Source organism: Drosophila nasuta, unplaced genomic scaffold (genome assembly GCF_023558535.2).
Source record: "Drosophila nasuta strain 15112-1781.00 unplaced genomic scaffold, ASM2355853v1 ctg29_pilon, whole genome shotgun sequence".
NCBI lineage: Eukaryota > Metazoa > Arthropoda > Insecta > Diptera > Drosophilidae > Drosophila > Drosophila nasuta.
In genome coordinates this window covers 189,337-208,238 of record NW_026869495.1, presented here as the reverse complement: position 1 = coordinate 208,238, position 18,902 = coordinate 189,337, and the positions used below count along the sequence as shown (strand labels likewise).

Sequence of the window (18,902 nt, the reverse complement as noted above, 5' to 3'; positions counted from 1 at the left end):
TCGAGAGCATTTGTTATATTTGCACGCAGATCAAGTTTGTTTCAAACTTTTGCCACGTCCCCTTCCATCCCCGCAAATCAAAAATCGAATAACAAGCGTAATTTTAAAGGTAGAGTTACGAATTTTGTTGTATACAATAACAACTATAGTAGTTATGATTCTCAAAAATCAGATCAGATAAAAATTGTCGAAGTTATTAAAGAAATACATTTGTATGGGCGAAAACACCTACTTACTAGGGTCTTACTTGCTTTGACTGACAATCTGTTATATTGTGCCGTCTATGGTATATTTTGAATGCGGTACTATATGGATATACCAAATATACCATTCGGTATATTTTTAGTATTTTGTAGTATATTTGGTATATTTTGAGAAATATACCGCAAAATATATTGCTTTTATTCAAAATGGGTAGCGGGTATCTCACAGTCGAGTACACTCGACTTAGCTAGCTTTCTTACTTGTTAGCTTTCTTACTTGTTAAGCTTTGCGCTGCGCTTAGGGTCGACCGTCTGGCAACGCCAGGGCGCCCAGTCTGGCTGAGCAGCTGGTGATAGTGCAGCCCTCGTCGTCAGCTGATCGTGGGAGTGCAATTGCTATTGTTTTGCACTAGTTGTGGTCAATTGCACTGGATCCAACAACAATTTCCCTCGCAGCTTTCAACTCTGCCAATGTGTCTCCTGGTAACGCGGCTGCCTACGACGTCCAGCAGCAGGTGCTCCGACCGTCCGTAAGTACGCAAGGCTTGGACACAGCTCAAGCTGACTCGTAGTCACTTCTTTTTTAGAGTTCCGACTTGGTTTGACGATTTCCAGAGCGATCGAAAGGAGCGCCTTCAAAACGCGATCGGCTTGTATGTGTGTGTGTGTGTGTGGATGCGTGTATGTGTGTGTGTGTACCGCTGGTGCTATTTTCAATGCTGCTACTGCTCCTGCTGTTCGGTGTTGGTCGTTGGGCGAATGCGTGCTCCTGGTGGTGATGTTATTGCTACTGCCGGTGTTGTTGGTGAGTGCTGATGACTCAATGATATTTTCCTTCAGTGGCTGGCTGATTTTATACTTGTCACTTTCCCTTCCTCTGTTGTTTTGGAAGGTTTTCATTATCTAAGAACGTTTTCCTTCGATTGGTTGACCTTCTACCTGCTGCTACCTGTTGCTACCTGTAGGACTTCTCAAGTGCTAGGGGAGGACAACCAACCCACTGATAAGTATCTCCTTACCCTTAAACCGACATACACCTCATTAAAAATTCTAAACACAAATGTCCACAGTTTACACTCCCAAAATTTTGTAAACGTTCATAATTGTACTTAATGTTTATTCCTAAATATCTGACTTCTTCTAATGGTGGTTGTAAATTCTTAAAACTATCAAAATAATAATAATCTGATCCTCTCCTGTAATATGCTACCCAATGCGTTACATTCGATATTGAGTCTGCTAAATTTATTATTCCACACTCGAAATGATGTGGAAATTTGGGTAATATAAACACCTCGAAAATGAGGAATCTTTCTAAAGGCAAACATCATTATATCAAAGTTTGATAATGCTCTTACCTTTACTTTTACCTATTAGTTTTTGAACGCGTTTTTGTCTTTGATTATTTCTAGCAAATGATATAACACATCCATTTTTGTATGGTTGTAAATGTTGATGCCAGATGATGGCAGGAGTGACCACTCAAAACAGCTGACAGTGTGGTCGCGATCGATTGATATCGATAGCGACAAAGTTAGTATACTGTGCGTGTGACCTTGTCACACGCGCAGTCCACTGATCTAGTTTATCCTCATATTGGTCACCCTGCCCACTTTTAGTGCTTTTTCCTACAACATATGTTCGACTTTCGCTGACCTGCACAACAAGTGCATTTTTCAAGAGTGTAATAATGTATAATGTATATAAGTACATAATCGTTCTACCGGCTTCTTTCCGCTATCTTTTCTACTTTGTGTATACTTTGCACAGTATATATATATATATATATCCTTATATGTATATGTATGTGTAAGTATCTATACAGTTTAAAAGAGTTCGCTTATATTTTACGATTTGGCCGCTGTTGTATGTACTTTGTTACATTTCTGTCGTTTCGCGTTTGTCTGTTTTTGACACACTCCAGTGTATGCAACCTCCTCGTGTTATTCTACTCTAAATAACAAGGAAGTTGCACTCTATTAAAGACAAACGCGCGTAGATCCACTACACTCCATTTATATATATATATATACATCCATATACATACGACACACATACATACACGAACACTTCCATACACGACACTTACACACATATACACTCCGTATATATTCCATATACACTCCGTATATATTCCATATACACTCCGTATATATATTCCATATATACTTCGTATATATTCCATATACACTCCGTATATATTCCATATACACTCCGTATATATTCCATATACATATATTCCATCCGTATATATATTCCATATACACTTCGTATATATTCCATATACACTCCGTATATATTCCATATACACTCCGTATATATTCCATATACACTCCGTATATAGTTGTGTCGGCTTTGCTTACTATCCTGTGATAGCCGAAGTTCCTTTTCATTTTTGTGCTTGCTCTCGGCTGCCGAAGCGTAGCATGTCCAAAAGCCAAAAGAGTGAAAAGGACTCTAAACTTTCATTAAAGCTTCCGACCACAGCTCGTCGCCTGTCGTCCGCTTCGCCCGCTCCTTCGGGATCCAAATCCGCCACTCCTGCCGCTCAACTCCGAGTCAAAGTTGATCGTCCGTCGCCGTCTGCTTCTTCTGCAACTACACGATCCGTCCAGGCTAAACTTAGCAACACCCGTGCGATGGTTCTCAGCAACTTCGTCGCCGTCTCTGACAGACTGGTGCACTTTGAGAGTCGGGTCAGAGGGCCTGCAGCCGAAGACGACAATGTACACACGTACGAGATCCGTCGTGACTGCCTGCAAGCCCTCTGGGACAGTGTAGAGACCGCTTATGCCACGTGCGCTGAGGCACTGCATCGAGACGGCGACAACGAAGGCATACAGGCCATGGAGGCCAAATATGACCACTGCTATGCAGTGTATGAGCGGTGTCTCGCCCATGTAAAGGGGCAAATTACCCAATTTTCCGAATCAACCAGGGTGAAGCATCCGCTCCTCCTGTGTACTCCAGTGGCTGCCGGCTCCCTACATACGACACCGAAGTATTCCGTGGGGATTACTTGCGGTGGCCGACCATCCGTGATCTTTTCACGGCCATCTACGTCAACAATCCGAGGTTGACTCCGGTTGAAAACTATTCCATCTCAATTCAAAACCGCAGATGAGGCCAATGAGATCGTAGCCAAATTTCCGCTGACGAACGATGGTTTCGCGTCGGCTTGGAGTGCTCTCTGCGAGCGATTCGAAAACAAGCGCTTGTTAATAACGAGCCAGTTAAAAATTCTCTTCAACCTGTCCACGGTTTCGCAAGAGTCTGGAGCAGCGATTAAGGAGCTGCATGGCACAATTCAGCGGTGCTTGACCGCTCTTGACCACTCAGACATTTCAGTCTCTAGTCCTTTCGCCGACTGCATCCTGGTCTTTCTTTGCTCATCCAAGCTCCCCAAACTTACACTCTCACTATGGGAGCAATCATTGGTGGACAAGTCCAAGATTCCCGCGTGGCAGGACATGAGCACATTCCTCAACGAGCGTTATCGTACGCTCGAGGCTGTTGAGGGCATGAAGCAAAACAACTCGCAGAACTCTACCGCTGAACCATCCCATCCACAGCAGAGTTCAAAGCGAATTAACTCATTCAAGGCCCGAGTCACTCAGAGAGGCAAATCGTGTGACTTGTGCTCAAAGAGAATCACCCTGTCCGGGTTTGTCCAAGCTTCCTTGAAATGTCGGTCAATGATCGGATGAGCTACATCAAACAGAAAAGTCTCTGTTTAAACTGTTTCGCACAGTGCCCACAATGGTCACCAGCCACACTCCGAGGCAACAAATGTACGCCATTAACGCTCAGGTACTACCATCTACACCGCACGAGCACTAATCGACTCGGGATCGAAGCGACTTTCATTTCTGAGCGTTTATTCCAGCGCATAAAGTTGCCATTCCAATCCGTGCAAGCCCAAGTATCTGGGCTGAATCATGCAATTGCGGCCCAACCGCAGAAGTTATGCAACTTCAGCATTGGTTGTCCAACGAAACCGAGGCTCCATATCGAGACCTCAGCGTTCGTTATTCCACAACTGGCAGACAAGCTGCCACCATTCCGTGTGCCGAAAGGCTTCTAAAGGATCTACCAGCGATTGAACTGGCAGATCAAACTTCTACAAAAGTGCTCAGATTGACATCTTAATTGGCGCGGATATCCACCCGTCAGTCATCCTGAGCGGTTCCCGGCCAAACATTTGTGGCTCACTCCTTGGCCAACAAACCGTGTTTGGTTGGATTCTCACCGGCCCCGTCTCCCAGAATGTGTCGACAACTGTCTCTGCGTTTTCGACAAGAGTCGCTATCAAGCAGACGATCAACTCGACAGACTAAACTCCAAAGTTTGGGAGGCGGAGGATATTCCGTCGAAGCTGGTTAGCTGCGAAAACACAACTTCACGCAGCAGATGTGGCAGATCTCGGGTGACTCTTCCATTCCGGAACCCCGTCACCACTCCTAATTTGTATCTGCCTCATCATTCATCCAAACCAGATAGGCATCGACACAAAGACGAATAACCTCCTACTTCGTTTCTCTATTCGTCGTCCTGTGCTGTCCTATACTGTGAAGAAGCTACTGTAATAATCATTTGTTCTTGTTTCATTCCATGTTGTATGCCCCTCTCCGTGTGGATGGGCCTCAACTCTATTACATGATTGCTGCCATGGGACCCAAGTACCAGAAATTTATTTGGTGGAACCAGCCAAATACGTGAATGCCAAGTCGTCAGTGACGACGCGACGACCAGATGGAAACAACTCGATCTTGAACTCCAGCACGGCCACGTTCCCGCTCGCCGTCCCCATGAGCAGGCCTCACCTCTGGAGAGTTTCCAACTTCGCTCACATCCTTGCCCCTCCGTCCCTGGTGCTCGGCACTGATGTGTATCCTCACATCATTCAACATGGCATCCTGCCGAGCACCAACGATTTGCCAATAGCCCAGAATTCCACATTGAGTTGGATTCTGTCCGGTCCATGTGGACAATAAATCCGTTTGCAACTCATTGCAAGGGGAGGATGTTGATGCCAGATGATGGCAGGAGTGACCACTCAAAACAGCTGACAGTGTGGTCGCGATCGATTGATATCGATAGCGACAAAGTTAGTATACTGTGCGTGTGACCTTGTCACACGCGCAGTCCACTGATCTAGTTTATCCTCATATTGGTCACCCTGCCCACTTTTAGTGCTTTTTCCTACAACATATGTTCGACTTTCGCTGACCTGCACAACAAGTGCATTTTTTCAAGAGTGCAATAAAGTAATTGTAAAGTTACAATTTCCAACAATTCACAAAGTGCAAGTGTGTTTATTTATCTGGAAGACGCCCCCTACACAGTAAATACAAGCCAGCTACCAATGCAACCGTTTCATTTTTATTATGCCTATTGTTTTCCTCTAGATGTTGTTTAGCCATCTTTGCATTGTTAATAGATTTTACTATTGCTGCACTACCTGACGCCAAACTACCCACAGCGCTCAGAGCTGTTAAAATTGGGACAAGTGGTAGAACCTATCTTGGGTACATTTATAACCCGTGGAATAACAACATTTTTCCTACATCCCATCGAGTTCGATACTGCTTTACGTGAAACTTTTATTGCCCTCAAGATATCAAGCGGTTCATTCTTTTTCAATTCCTTTGTAGCCTTTTTGATTATTGTAGTCAATGATGTTTTCACTCTTTTCTTTCTCTCCTGATTTGGTCCCATTCCAAATTTTTTCTTCGTGTTCAGCATGTTTTTACAAAGTATGCTGTTGCTCTCTCTCAATACTACTGTCTAACGCTTTTATACGTTTCCAAGCATTTTCAATTAAAACTGAGTCAGCTTTATCACGTTCACTCAACTCTTTACTGTTTGAATATGCACTATCATGCTCTCTACACGCTTCATCCAAAGCATTCATTCCACGATCACCACGTGCTAATCGTTTCTCTAGAAACCTCAATCAACAAACGTTTCCCATTGAATGAAGTATTTCTCTCACTAACATGCGTTTTTAAGATAAAAGCATATTAGTACGAAACATTGAGGGTGGTGGACATGGAGAGAATAATCGACATCCTCGACATAGTGTTTTGCTACCCAATACAATTAGAGCATTAATTGTTGGACCATCAAATTGTAGAAAACCAGTGTGTTGCTTAGTCTTATAGAGAGTCCCAATGGTCTCAAATTTGAAAATATTTATGTATTTTCAAAGAGTTTATACCAACCCAAATATGAATATTTGGAAAACTTATCAAACCAATGCAAGGAATGTGATACTTTACGTTCTCCGGAAACGATGCAGGGTTATCACCGCACGAAGCTAAAAATAATTCCATTATGATATTCGATGATGTGGCATGTAAAAGCAGGATAATATCCGAAACTATTTTTGTATTCTATTTATGTCAAATATACACACATATACCTAAACATTTAATACGTGACAATGCTAATTTTATTATAATTTGATGATTGAACATGCGTCATATATATCGAGATCACGTGAACAGTGACATGGACTGTGAATCATTTATGGAAATTTCACGAAAATGCTGGGAGGAGAAATTTGGATTTCTACTAATCTCTAAAGATAATGATATGAAAAATGGGCGATACAGAAAAGGATTTGATCAATTCATTATACTTTTAAAAATGGATATAAATCTAATGATGTGATGATTAAACAACAGTCCAAACTCAGACTTCAAAATGTCTACATCACTAACATTTGCATTAAATGGAAACACATCACCAAACCCGAAATTTTTTCCCACAAATAGAATTAAATCGAAATTATGAGTGTGTTCTCATTGACTATCACACATACAATTCTATACCAAACGTCGGTAGAGGGAACAATCTATTTCATATTGGAAATAAATGTATAGAAATACCTGTTGGATCATATGAACTCGAAGAGATTGCAACATATATTATTGATGTCCTTAAGGGGTATGGTTCTTATGATGCGTTAAAATAGAAACCAACAACAATACGCTGAAAGTTCAAGTTACCACTAAACAACTAAGAAAGCTACAGTCGAGTGTGCTTGACTGTGAGATACCACTACCCACTTTAAATAAAAAGCAAAATATTACGGTAATAATCTCAAAATATTAAAAATAAATGTGCTTGTATTCTCGATTGGGATTTGAACTCGAGCACCAACGACAGGGTGGTTAAAAAAGAAAGTTTGTACCTCGAGCGGGCTCGAACCCGAGAACCACAACATGCTCGGCTTGCACTCTACCATCTGAGCTATCGCATTGCTTATGAATCCCCTATGCATACAGATACTAATATAGATATACGTATACGCAGACATACAATACATACAATGCAGGCGGTTTTGCCCATACAAAAGTATTTCTTTAATAAAATCCACATTTTTAAAAGTTTGTACCCCGAGTGGGCTCGAACTCGAGTTCCCCAGTAGTTGGAATATCAAGTTTTCTCACAAATCTAATTCTCATGCAAGGAAGTATTAATTAGGGTCACCTGTCATTAATTTCAATTTAGGGGTAATAAAATGCAATTTAATTAGGGTCACCTGTAAAAATGTCAAGTGTGAGGTAATAGAGATGCAATTTAATTAGGGTCACCTGTGGAAATGTCAAGTGTGGGATTTGTGTGACGAATCGTACGCGACCCGAGACGGGGCGATGAAAGGATCGGGATCGGGGTCGGGGGCGTTTCGTCACACAAATCCGTTATCGATCCTTCCGAGTCGGGGTCGGGGTCGGGGTCGAGGTCGCTTCTCCCGAGACGCCCTCGGGGTCGGGGTCGAGGTCGCTTGTCCCGAGACGCCCGCGGGGTCGGGGTCGCACTCGGGCTCGCACACGGGTTCGCAGTCGAAAACGATTCGTAGATCGTGGACGAAAACCTGTTCGTCACACGTGCTACGATACGCTCTTATCATTAACGAACGCGCGAACACCCACGAAACGAAAGGAGGAAACGTGACGCAGCGCCACATCCAAGACGATCGAATACGTGAACGTCTAACACGAATCAACGTTACGAAACGTGATGAAATATGCTCGGAAGCCCAACGCTACCTGAAAACGATCGAAGGCGCCATGCACGTGACGCAACGCTACCTGTAAAAGATCGTATGCGCCACGCACGTGACGCAATGCTACATCCAAGCCGATCGAACGTCTAACATGAATCAACGTTACGAAACGTGATGGAATATGTTCGGAATCTCAACGCTACCTGTAAAACGAACGAAGGCGTGACGCCCACTTGTCTCGTCAATTCGAATGTATTCGAAATCGGAGCGGAGGAAGGATCACGTGATGAACGTTAAAAGGATGGGAAACATGATGGGATTCAGAAGAGAGCACAATACCATTTCCAAGATACTTGAAGATAAAATAGAAAATCTAAAAGAAAAGCCGAATATTATAACCAAGATGCAATGAGGGCAGCACACCATCGATATTCGCCCACCATTCATTTTTCCTCGGTTTTCATCCAGAAACCTAAAATCCTTAAAATCTCTTCTAGTTTGTAACTCGAACATACACATCGGCTCCGCGATTCTCCAAAGTTAACGATATTTAAAATTGTTAAGTGAATAATTGTGCAGTGAACATTGTTTAAACCTTCAACATTAACAATAAAACCCTCGTCGAAAACAAATTATAATTGTTCAGTGAAAATTTGTAATAACTTTTGAAGTCAAGTTTGTTTAAACAAATTGTAAAATTCAAAATTATTATTAAACAAAATTGTAAGAATCAATTTTACAATACACAATCAAATACTTTAAAACAATACTACAAATAAAATAAACTTTATTACATTCAACCAACAAAATAAAAAAGAAACAAACAAAAACATCAACATGAATCCCGAGAACATCAACAACTTCAACAACACCACCAACACCATCAATGGAGAGTATTGCTATTCCTGCCAGCATTACCTACCTGCAGGTATGCAATGGCATTTCCACGCTAGCACCGAGATACATAAATCAACTCTGTCCGTCCGGTGGACGGAAGAATCAACAGATTGTGAATGGATACAAGGGACGTATTCTCCAATATATGTTTGAGAACGAGGAGCGGATGTAAGGATGCCTATTGAATTCCTAAATGAGGCTGGATTAGCACTGATCCCTCACTTGGAATGCGTGATGACTACCCACCTATCATCCAAATGCAATTTTGAGTTGCTTGCTGAGTACATGCTAATAAAAGAGCATGATATTCAACAAGAAATAAAATCGTTCCAGAGCACAATGTCTCTGGTTACGACTGAATCCAACTTCCTTCGCTTCTTTGAATCGCATAAAATGTGATAGACGCAAAAATGAGTGAGTTTCAGGAAAAGGACAGCGGATGGACCTTGACACGAATCATTAGGCTGGAGCTTAATGTTTACAAATGTGATCCGACAAAAGGCTCTAATCATTTTGAGCGTCCGCTTAAATTAAAAAATAGAAGGGCAGTTGTTAATGTACATAACAAAGATGCCTTCTGTTTTAAGTGGGCAATTATATCGGCCCTCAAACCAATAAGTAGATCATACCATTGCAATAGTTATGGTGTTGAGATCACGTCCCCAATAATTGAGGTGAACAACGTAAAGATTGACTTCAATGGATTAACATTCCCGATGGAAATTCGAAAAATAAAAGAGTTCACTCAACGAAACCGTCACATAAGTTTAAATGTTTTCGGGTATGATGAAGAATCTGACAAAATAGTTGGACTTCTTTACTGCGATGGAGTGGAAATGCGAATCCACATTAACTTATTATTCGTCGACGGACCACCGGCGGGTATTCATGGACACTATGTGTGGATTAAAAATATTTCATCGTAAGTACATTCAATAAATTTGAAAATATCACAATAACCTTACAATTTCAATTTTCATACACAGTCTACTTGCCAAACAACTGGATAAACAGCGAGTTAAGCGTTGGTTCTGTAATCAATGCTTACAATACTCAACGAGATAGGAGAGGGCAGCTCAACATACATTGAGATGCAGTCGGGTGGTTACCGAGGGACCAAGGAAGGATCAGAAGATTACCTTTAAAACCAAAACCGTCAGTTGGAGGTTCCGTTCGTCGTGTATGCAGACTTTGAAAGCATATTGGAACCAGTAAAATTAGATGTAAGTGCAAACACCAAAATTATTAATAAGCATGTGCCAGTAGCATTTGCATACTACATAAAAGTATGCATTTGACTCTGGCTTAGATAAGTTTGTTTCGAAGACAGGAGGTGATGTCGCTCTCACTTTTACTAAAAATTTAACGTCAGACTTGTCCAATTTGTATGAGAACCACATAAAAATAGTGGTTCCAATGCACATGAGTCATATTGAGTTCGAAAATTTTAGGAAAGCAACCATTTGTCACATATGTAAGGGTATTTTAAATAATGATAGAGTGAAAGATCACTGTCATTTTACAGGTAGATATAGAGGTGCAGCCCATAATTTTGTAACCTTAAATACAAGACGGGTGATTTTATTCCCGTATTCTTTCACAATTTCTCCAAATATGATTCTCATTTGTTTGTTAAAGAACTTGGAGAAATTGAGGGAAATAAAAGTCATTCCTTTGAATAAGGAATTATATACATATATCAATTTCTAAATATCTCCCTCTAAGGAAAAATACGCTAGAAATCAGGTTTTGGATACTATCGGATTCATGCCTACTTTTAGTGCTTTTTCCTACAACATATGTTCGACTTTCGCTGACCTGCACAACAAGTGCATTTTTTCAAGAGTGCAATAAAAGTAATTGTAAAGTTACAATTTCCAACAATTCACAAAGTGCAAGTGTGTTTATTTATCTGGAAGACGCCCCTACACAGTAAATACAAGCCAGCTACCAATGCAACCGTTTCATTTTTATTATGCCTATTGTTTTCCTCTAGATGTTGTTTAGCCATCTTTGCATTGTTAATAGATTTTACTATTGCTGCACTACCTGACGCCAAACTACCCACAGCGCTCAGAGCTGTTAAAATTGGGACAAGTGGTAAGAACCCTATCTTGGGTACATTTATAACCCGTGGAATAACAACATTTTTCCTACATCCCATCGAGTTCGATACTGCTTTACGTGAAACTTTTATTGCCCTCAAGATATCAAGCGGTTCATTCTTTTTCAATTCCTTTGTAGCCTTTTTGATTATTGTAGTCAATGATGTTTTCACTCTTTTCTTTCTCTCCTGATTTGGTCCCATTCCAAATTTTTTCTTCGTGTTCAGCATGTTTTTACAAAGTATGCTGTTGCTCTCTCTCAATACTACTGTCTAACGCTTTTATACGTTTCCAAGCATTTTCAATTAAAACTGAGTCAGCTTTATCACGTTCACTCAACTCTTTACTGTTTGAATATGCACTATCATGCTCTCTACACGCTTCATCCAAAGCATTCATTCCACGATCACCACGTGCTAATCGTTTCTCTAGAAACCTCAATCAACAAACGTTTCCCATTGAATGAAGTATTTCTCTCACTAACATGCGTTTTTAAGATAAAAGAAAAGCATATTAGTACGAAACATTGAGGGTGGTGGACATGGAGAGAATAATCGACATCCTCGACATAGTGTTTTGCTACCCAATACAATTAGAGCATTAATTGTTGGACCATCAAATTGTAGAAAAACCAGTGTGTTGCTTAGTCTTATAGAGAGTCCCAATGGTCTCAAATTTGAAAATATTTATGTATTTTCAAAGAGTTTATACCAACCCAAATATGAATATTTGGAAAAACTTATCAAACCAATGCAAGGAATGTGATACTTTACGTTCTCCGGAAACGATGCAGGGTTATCACCGCACGAAGCTAAAAATAATTCCATTATGATATTCGATGATGTGGCATGTAAAAAGCAGGATAATATCCGAAACTATTTTTGTATTCTATTTATGTCAAATATACACACATATACCTAAACATTTAATACGTGACAATGCTAATTTTATTATAATTTGATGATTGAACATGCGTCATATATATCGAGATCACGTGAACAGTGACATGGACTGTGAATCATTTATGGAAATTTCACGAAAATGCTGGGAGGAGAAATTTGGATTTCTACTAATCTCTAAAGATAATGATATGAAAAATGGGCGATACAGAAAAGGATTTGATCAATTCATTATACTTTAAAAATGGATATAAATCTAATGATGTGATGATTAAACAACAGTCCAAACTCAGACTTCAAAATGTCTACATCACTAACATTTGCATTAAATGGAAACACATCACCAAACCCGAAATTTTTCCCACAAATAGAATTAAATCGAAATTATGAGTGTGTTCTCATTGACTATCACACATACAATTCTATACCAAACGTCGGTAGAGGGAACAATCTATTTCATATTGGAAATAAATGTATAGAAATACCTGTTGGATCATATGAACTCGAAGAGATTGCAACATATATTATTGATGTCCTTAAGGGGTATGGTTCTTATGATGCGTTAAAAATAGAAACCAACAACAATACGCTGAAAGTTCAAGTTACCACTAAACAACTAAGAAAGCTACAGTCGAGTGTGCTTGACTGTGAGATACCCGCTACCCACTTTAAATAAAAGCAAAATATTACGGTAATAATCTCAAAATATTAAAAATAAATGTGCTTGTATTCTCGATTGGGATTTGAACTCGAGCACCAACGACAGGGTGGTTAAAAAAGAAAGTTTGTACCTCGAGCGGGCTCGAACCCGAGAACCACAACATGCTCGTCTTGCACTCTACCATCTGAGCTATCGCATTGCTTATGAATCCCCTATGCATACAGATACTAATATAGATATACGTATACGCAGACATACAATACATACAATGCAGGCGGTTTTGCCCATACAAAAGTATTTCTTTAATAAAATCCACATTTTTAAAAGTTTGTACCCCGAGTGGGCTCGAACTCGAGTTCCCAGTAGTTGGAATATCAAGTTTTCTCACAAATCTAATTCTCATGCAAGGAAGTATTAATTAGGGTCACCTGTCATTAATTTCAATTTAGGGGTAATAGAAATGCAATTTAATTAGGGTCACCTGTAAAAATGTCAAGTGTGAGGTAATAGAGATGCAATTTAATTAGGGTCACCTGTGGAAATGTCAAGTGTGGGATTTGTGTGACGAATCGTACGCGACCCGAGACGGGGCGATGAAAGGATCGGGATCGGGGTCGGGGCGTTTCGTCACACAAATCCGTTATCGATCCTTCCGAGTCGGGGTCGGGGTCGGGGTCGAGGTCGCTTCTCCCGAGACGCCCTCGGGGTCGGGGTCGAGGTCGCTTGTCCCGAGACGCCCGCGGGGTCGGGTCGCACTCGGGCTCGCACACGGGTTCGCAGTCGAAAACGATTCGTAGATCGTGGACGAAAACCTGTTCGTCACACGTGCTACGATACGCTCTTATCATTAACGAACGCGCGAACACCCACGAAACGAAAGGAGGGAAACGTGACGCAGCGCCACATCCAAGACGATCGAATACGTGAACGTCTAACACGAATCAACGTTACGAAACGTGATGAAATATGCTCGGAAACCCAACGCTACCTGAAAATCGATCGAAGGCGCCATGCACGTGACGCAACGCTACCTGTAAAAGATCGTATGCGCCACGCACGTGACGCAATGCTACATCCAAGCCGATCGAACGTCTAACATGAATCAACGTTACGAAACGTGATGGAATATGTTCGAAATCTCAACGCTACCTGTAAAACGAACGAAGGCGTGACGCCCACTTGTATCGTCAATTCGAATGTATTCGAAATCAGAGCGGAGGAAGGATCACGTGATGAACGTTAAAAAGGATGGGAAACATGATGGGATTCAGAAGAGAGCACAATACCATTTCCAAGATACTTGAAGATAAAATAGAAAATCTAAAAGAAAAGCCGAATATTATAACCAAGATGCAATGAGGGCAGCACACCATCGATATTCGCCCACCATTCATTTTTCCTCGGTTTTCATCCAGAAACCTAAAATCCTTAAAATCTCTTCTAGTTTGTAACTCGAACATACACATCGGCTCCGCGATTCTCCAAAGTTAACGATATTTAAAAATTGTTAAGTGAATAATTGTGCAGTGAACATTGTTTAAACCTTCAACATTAACAATAAAACCCTCGTCGAAAACAAATTATAATTGTTCAGTGAAAATTTGTAATAACTTTTGAAGTCAAGTTTGTTTAAACAAATTGTAAAATTCAAAATTATTATTAAACAAAATTGTAAGAATCAATTTTACAATACACAATCAAATACTTTAAAACAATACTACAAATAAAATAAACTTTATTACATTCAACCAACAAAATAAAAAAGAAACAAACAAAAACATCAACATGAATCCCGAGAACATCAACAACTTCAACAACACCACCAACACCATCAATGGAGAGTATTGCTATTCCTGCCAGCATTACCTACCTGCAGGTATGCAATGGCATTTCCACGCTAGCACCGAGATACATAAATCCAACTCTGTCCGTCCGGTGGACGGAAGAATCAAGCAGATTGTGAATGGATACAAGGGACGTATTCTCCAATATATGTTTGAGAACGAGGGAGCGGATGTAAGGATGCCTATTGAATTCCTAAATGAGGCTGGATTAGCACTGATCCCTCACTTGGAATGCGTGATGACTACCCACCTATCATCCAAATGCAATTTTGAGTTGCTTGCTGAGTACATGCTAATAAAAGAGCATGATATTCAACAAGAAATAAAATCGTTCCAGAGCACAATGTCTCTGGTTACGACTGGATCCAACTTCCTTCGCTTCTTTGAATCGCATAAAAATGTGATAGACGCAAAAAATGAGTGAGTTTCAGGAAAAGGACAGCGGATGGACCTTGACACGAATCATTAGGCTGGAGCTTAATGTTTACAAATGTGATCCGACAAAAGGCTCTAATCATTTTGAGCTTCCGCTTAAATTAAAAATAGAAGGGCAGTTGTTAATGTACATAACAAAGATGCCTTCTGTTTTAAGTGGGCAATTATATCGGCCCTCAAACCAATAAGTAGATCATACCATTGCAATAGTTATGGTGTTGAGATCACGTCCCCAATAATTGAGGTGAACAACGTAAAGATTGACTTCAATGGATTAACATTCCCGATGGAAATTCGAAAAATAAAAGAGTTCACTCAACGAAACCGTCACATAAGTTTAAATGTTTTCGGGTATGATGAAGAATCTGACAAAATAGTTGGACTTCTTTACTGCGATGGAGTGGAAATGCGAATCCACATTAACTTATTATTCGTCGACGGACCACCGGCGGGTATTCATGGACACTATGTGTGGATTAAAAATATTTCATCGTAAGTACATTCAATAAATTTGAAAATATCACAATAACCTTACAATTTCAATTTTCATACACAGTCTACTTGCCAAACAACTGGATAAACAGCGAGTTAAGCGTTGGTTCTGTAATCAATGCTTACAATACTCAACGAGATAGGAGAGGGCAGCTCAACATACATTGAGATGCAGTCGGGTGGTTACCGAGGACCAAGGAAGGATCAGAAGATTACCTTTAAAACCAAAACCGTCAGTTGGAGGTTCCGTTCGTCGTGTATGCAGACTTTGAAAGCATATTGGAACCAGTAAAATTAGATGTAAGTGCAAACACCAAAATTATTAATAAGCATGTGCCAGTAGCATTTGCATACTACATAAAGTATGCATTTGACTCTGGCTTAGATAAGTTTGTTTCGAAGACAGGAGGTGATGTCGCTCTCACTTTTACTAAAAATTTAACGTCAGACTTGTCCAATTTGTATGAGAACCACATAAAATAGTGGTTCCAATGCACATGAGTCATATTGAGTTCGAAAATTTTAGGAAAGCAACCATTTGTCACATATGTAAGGGTATTTTTAAATAATGATAGAGTGAAAGATCACTGTCATTTTACAGGTAGATATAGAGGTGCAGCCCATAATTCTTGTAACCTTAAATACAAGACGGGTGATTTTATTCCCGTATTCTTTCACAATTTCTCCAAATATGATTCTCATTTGTTTGTTAAAGAACTTGGAGAAATTGAGGGGAAATAAAAGTCATTCCTTTGAATAAGGAATTATATACATATATCAATTTCTAAATATCTCCCTCTAAGGAAAAATACGCTAGAAATCAGGTTTTTGGATACTATCGGATTCATGCCTTCTAGTCTAGACACACTCGCGGGGAATTTGAGTGAGGACAATTTCAATGTGTTGAAATCACAGTACAAAAACAAGTCAGATTTTGAACTACTTCGCAGGAAAGGTGTTTTCCCTACGAATATTTAGATTCTGTTGAAAAACTAGATGAAACTTCTCTCTCACCAAGGTCCAAGTTCTATAGTAATTTAACAGAGTCAGAATGTTTAGAAGAGGATTACGCTCATGCTATCAAGTATGGTATCATTTTAATTGTTGTTCATTGAAGAAATACTTAGAATTGTATTTGAAAACTGATGTTTTATTGCTAACAGATGTTTTCCAAAATTTTTAGAGCAATTTGTTCTTCAATTTACAATCTTGACCCCGCCCATTATTACACTACACCAGGATTGTCGTGGGATGCTATGCTAAAACCACAGAAATCGAACTCGAGTTACTCACTGACATTGATATGATTACATATATTAAGAGTGGAATTCGGGGTGGGTTGGTGCAATGTAGTCATAGGCATACAAAAGCAAACCACAAATACTTAAAAATTTCGATCCTACTAAAGAATCGGAATTTTTAATGTATGTGGATGCAAACAATTTGTATGGATGGGCTATGTCTGAACCACTACCTTACGGTGAGTTCAAATGGTTAGACACGAATCAGGTTAAGAGTTTTAATCTAGAAAATATTCATGAAAATAGTGAGTATGGGTATATTCTAGAGGTTGATCTAGATTACCCTTACTGAATCCATGATGAACATAATGATCTACCATTCTGTCCGGATAACAAGCTACCATCAAGCACTTGTAAAACTCCAAAGTTAATAGCCGATTTCGCTGAAAAGAAGAATTATATCATATACTTTAAGACTTTTAAAACAGTGTATGAGACATGGCTTGGAATTAAAAAATTCAATCCATCCTTCAATTTAGGCAGAAAGCCTGGCTCAAGAAATATATTGATATAAACACTGAGCATAGGACCAGAGCCAAAAATAATTTTGAAAAAGATTTTTTCAAATTATTGAACAATGCTGTTTATGGGAAAACCATGGAAAACAGTGAAAAAGGGTGGATGTACGAATAATAACGGAGTGGGAGTATCAATTGAAAATAGGAAGTCAGGGCGACCCAAATTATGTGCCAGGGATTTAATATCAAAATCTTTTCAAAGTGCATCAAGGTTCAGTGAAACTATGTATGCAGTTCAAATGAAGAGGTTACACAACATTTGTGATAAACCAATTTTTTTAGGATTTGTAGTGCTGGAGATGTCAAAATACAAAATGTATGACTTCCATTATGACTACATGAAACCTAAGTTTGGGAAAGCACTCAAATTAAATTATATGGATACGGATTCATTTATTTACAGCATTAAAACAAATGATTTTTATGCAGATATTCGGGATGATGTGGAGTTAAAGTTTGACACGTCCGAATATCCAGATGAATTAACCGAGTTGTATAAGTTTAAGAAATGTAATAAGAAACGATTGGGTTTCTTTAAGGATGAGTTGCATGGTAAACCAATGACTGAGTTTGTTGGTTTACGCCCAAAAATGTATGCGTACACATATGAAAATTTCGATAACTCTGGTGAAATATGCATTAAAAAAATAAGGGGTAAAGGCATGTTGTTTGAGGGACATTTCATTTTCAAACTATTCAAATACTTTGTTTACAGGAAAGCAAGAACGTTCTAGTATGCAGATGTTTAGATCTAGAGGGCATGAAATCAGTACATTCGAAATAACAACAAGTAAGAAAGCTACAGTCGAGTGTACTCGATTGTGAGATACCCACTACCCATTTTGAATAAAAACAATATATTTTGCGGTATTCTTCTCAAAATATACCAAATATACTGCAAAAATACTATAAAAATCTACCAAATGGTATATGTGGTATATCGATATAGTACCGCATTCAAAATATACCATAGACGGCACAATATACCAGATTGTCAGCCAAAGCAACTCAGACCCTAGTAAGTAGGCGTTTTTGCCCATTCAAAAGTATTTCTTTAATTACTTCCACAATTTCCTTCTGATCGCAACCAAATTTTCAGGGATCATAACTACTATAGTTATTACCGTATATACCAATTCGTAACTCTAGCTTTAAAATTACGCTTGTTATTCGATTTTTTGATTTGCAGGGGCGGAAGTGGGCGTGGCAAAAATTTGAAACAAACTTGATCTGCGTGCAAACATAACAAATGCTGTCGAAAAAATTATAGCTCTATCTCTTATAGTCTCTGAGATCTAGGTGTTCATACGGACGGACGGACAGACGGAGAGACGGACATGGCTAGATCGTCTCGGCTGTTGACGCTGATCAAGAATATATATACTTTATAGGGTCGGAGATGCCTTCTTCTACCTGTTACATACATTTCCTGCCGGCACAAAGTTATAATAGCCTTCTACCCTATGGGTAGCGGGTATAAAACTAAATTAGATAGCGAGGATAATGAGCGAATAATAGAAAAAGATAGGATTT

General features: G+C 39.6%; 1 protein-coding gene across 1 annotated transcript in view; it reads right to left on the bottom strand.

Annotated features, from left to right (window-relative positions):
• Positions 1–4,933: 4,933 nt before the first annotated feature.
• The window catches only part of LOC132797886 (uncharacterized), a 50,956-nt gene continuing 36,987 nt past the window's right edge, over positions 4,934–18,902 (bottom strand). Inside the window, exon 7 of the mRNA XM_060809635.1 lies at positions 4,934–5,119. Coding sequence (XP_060665618.1) covers positions 4,934–5,119 — 186 coding nt within the window. The remainder of the gene's footprint in view (positions 5,120–18,902) is intronic.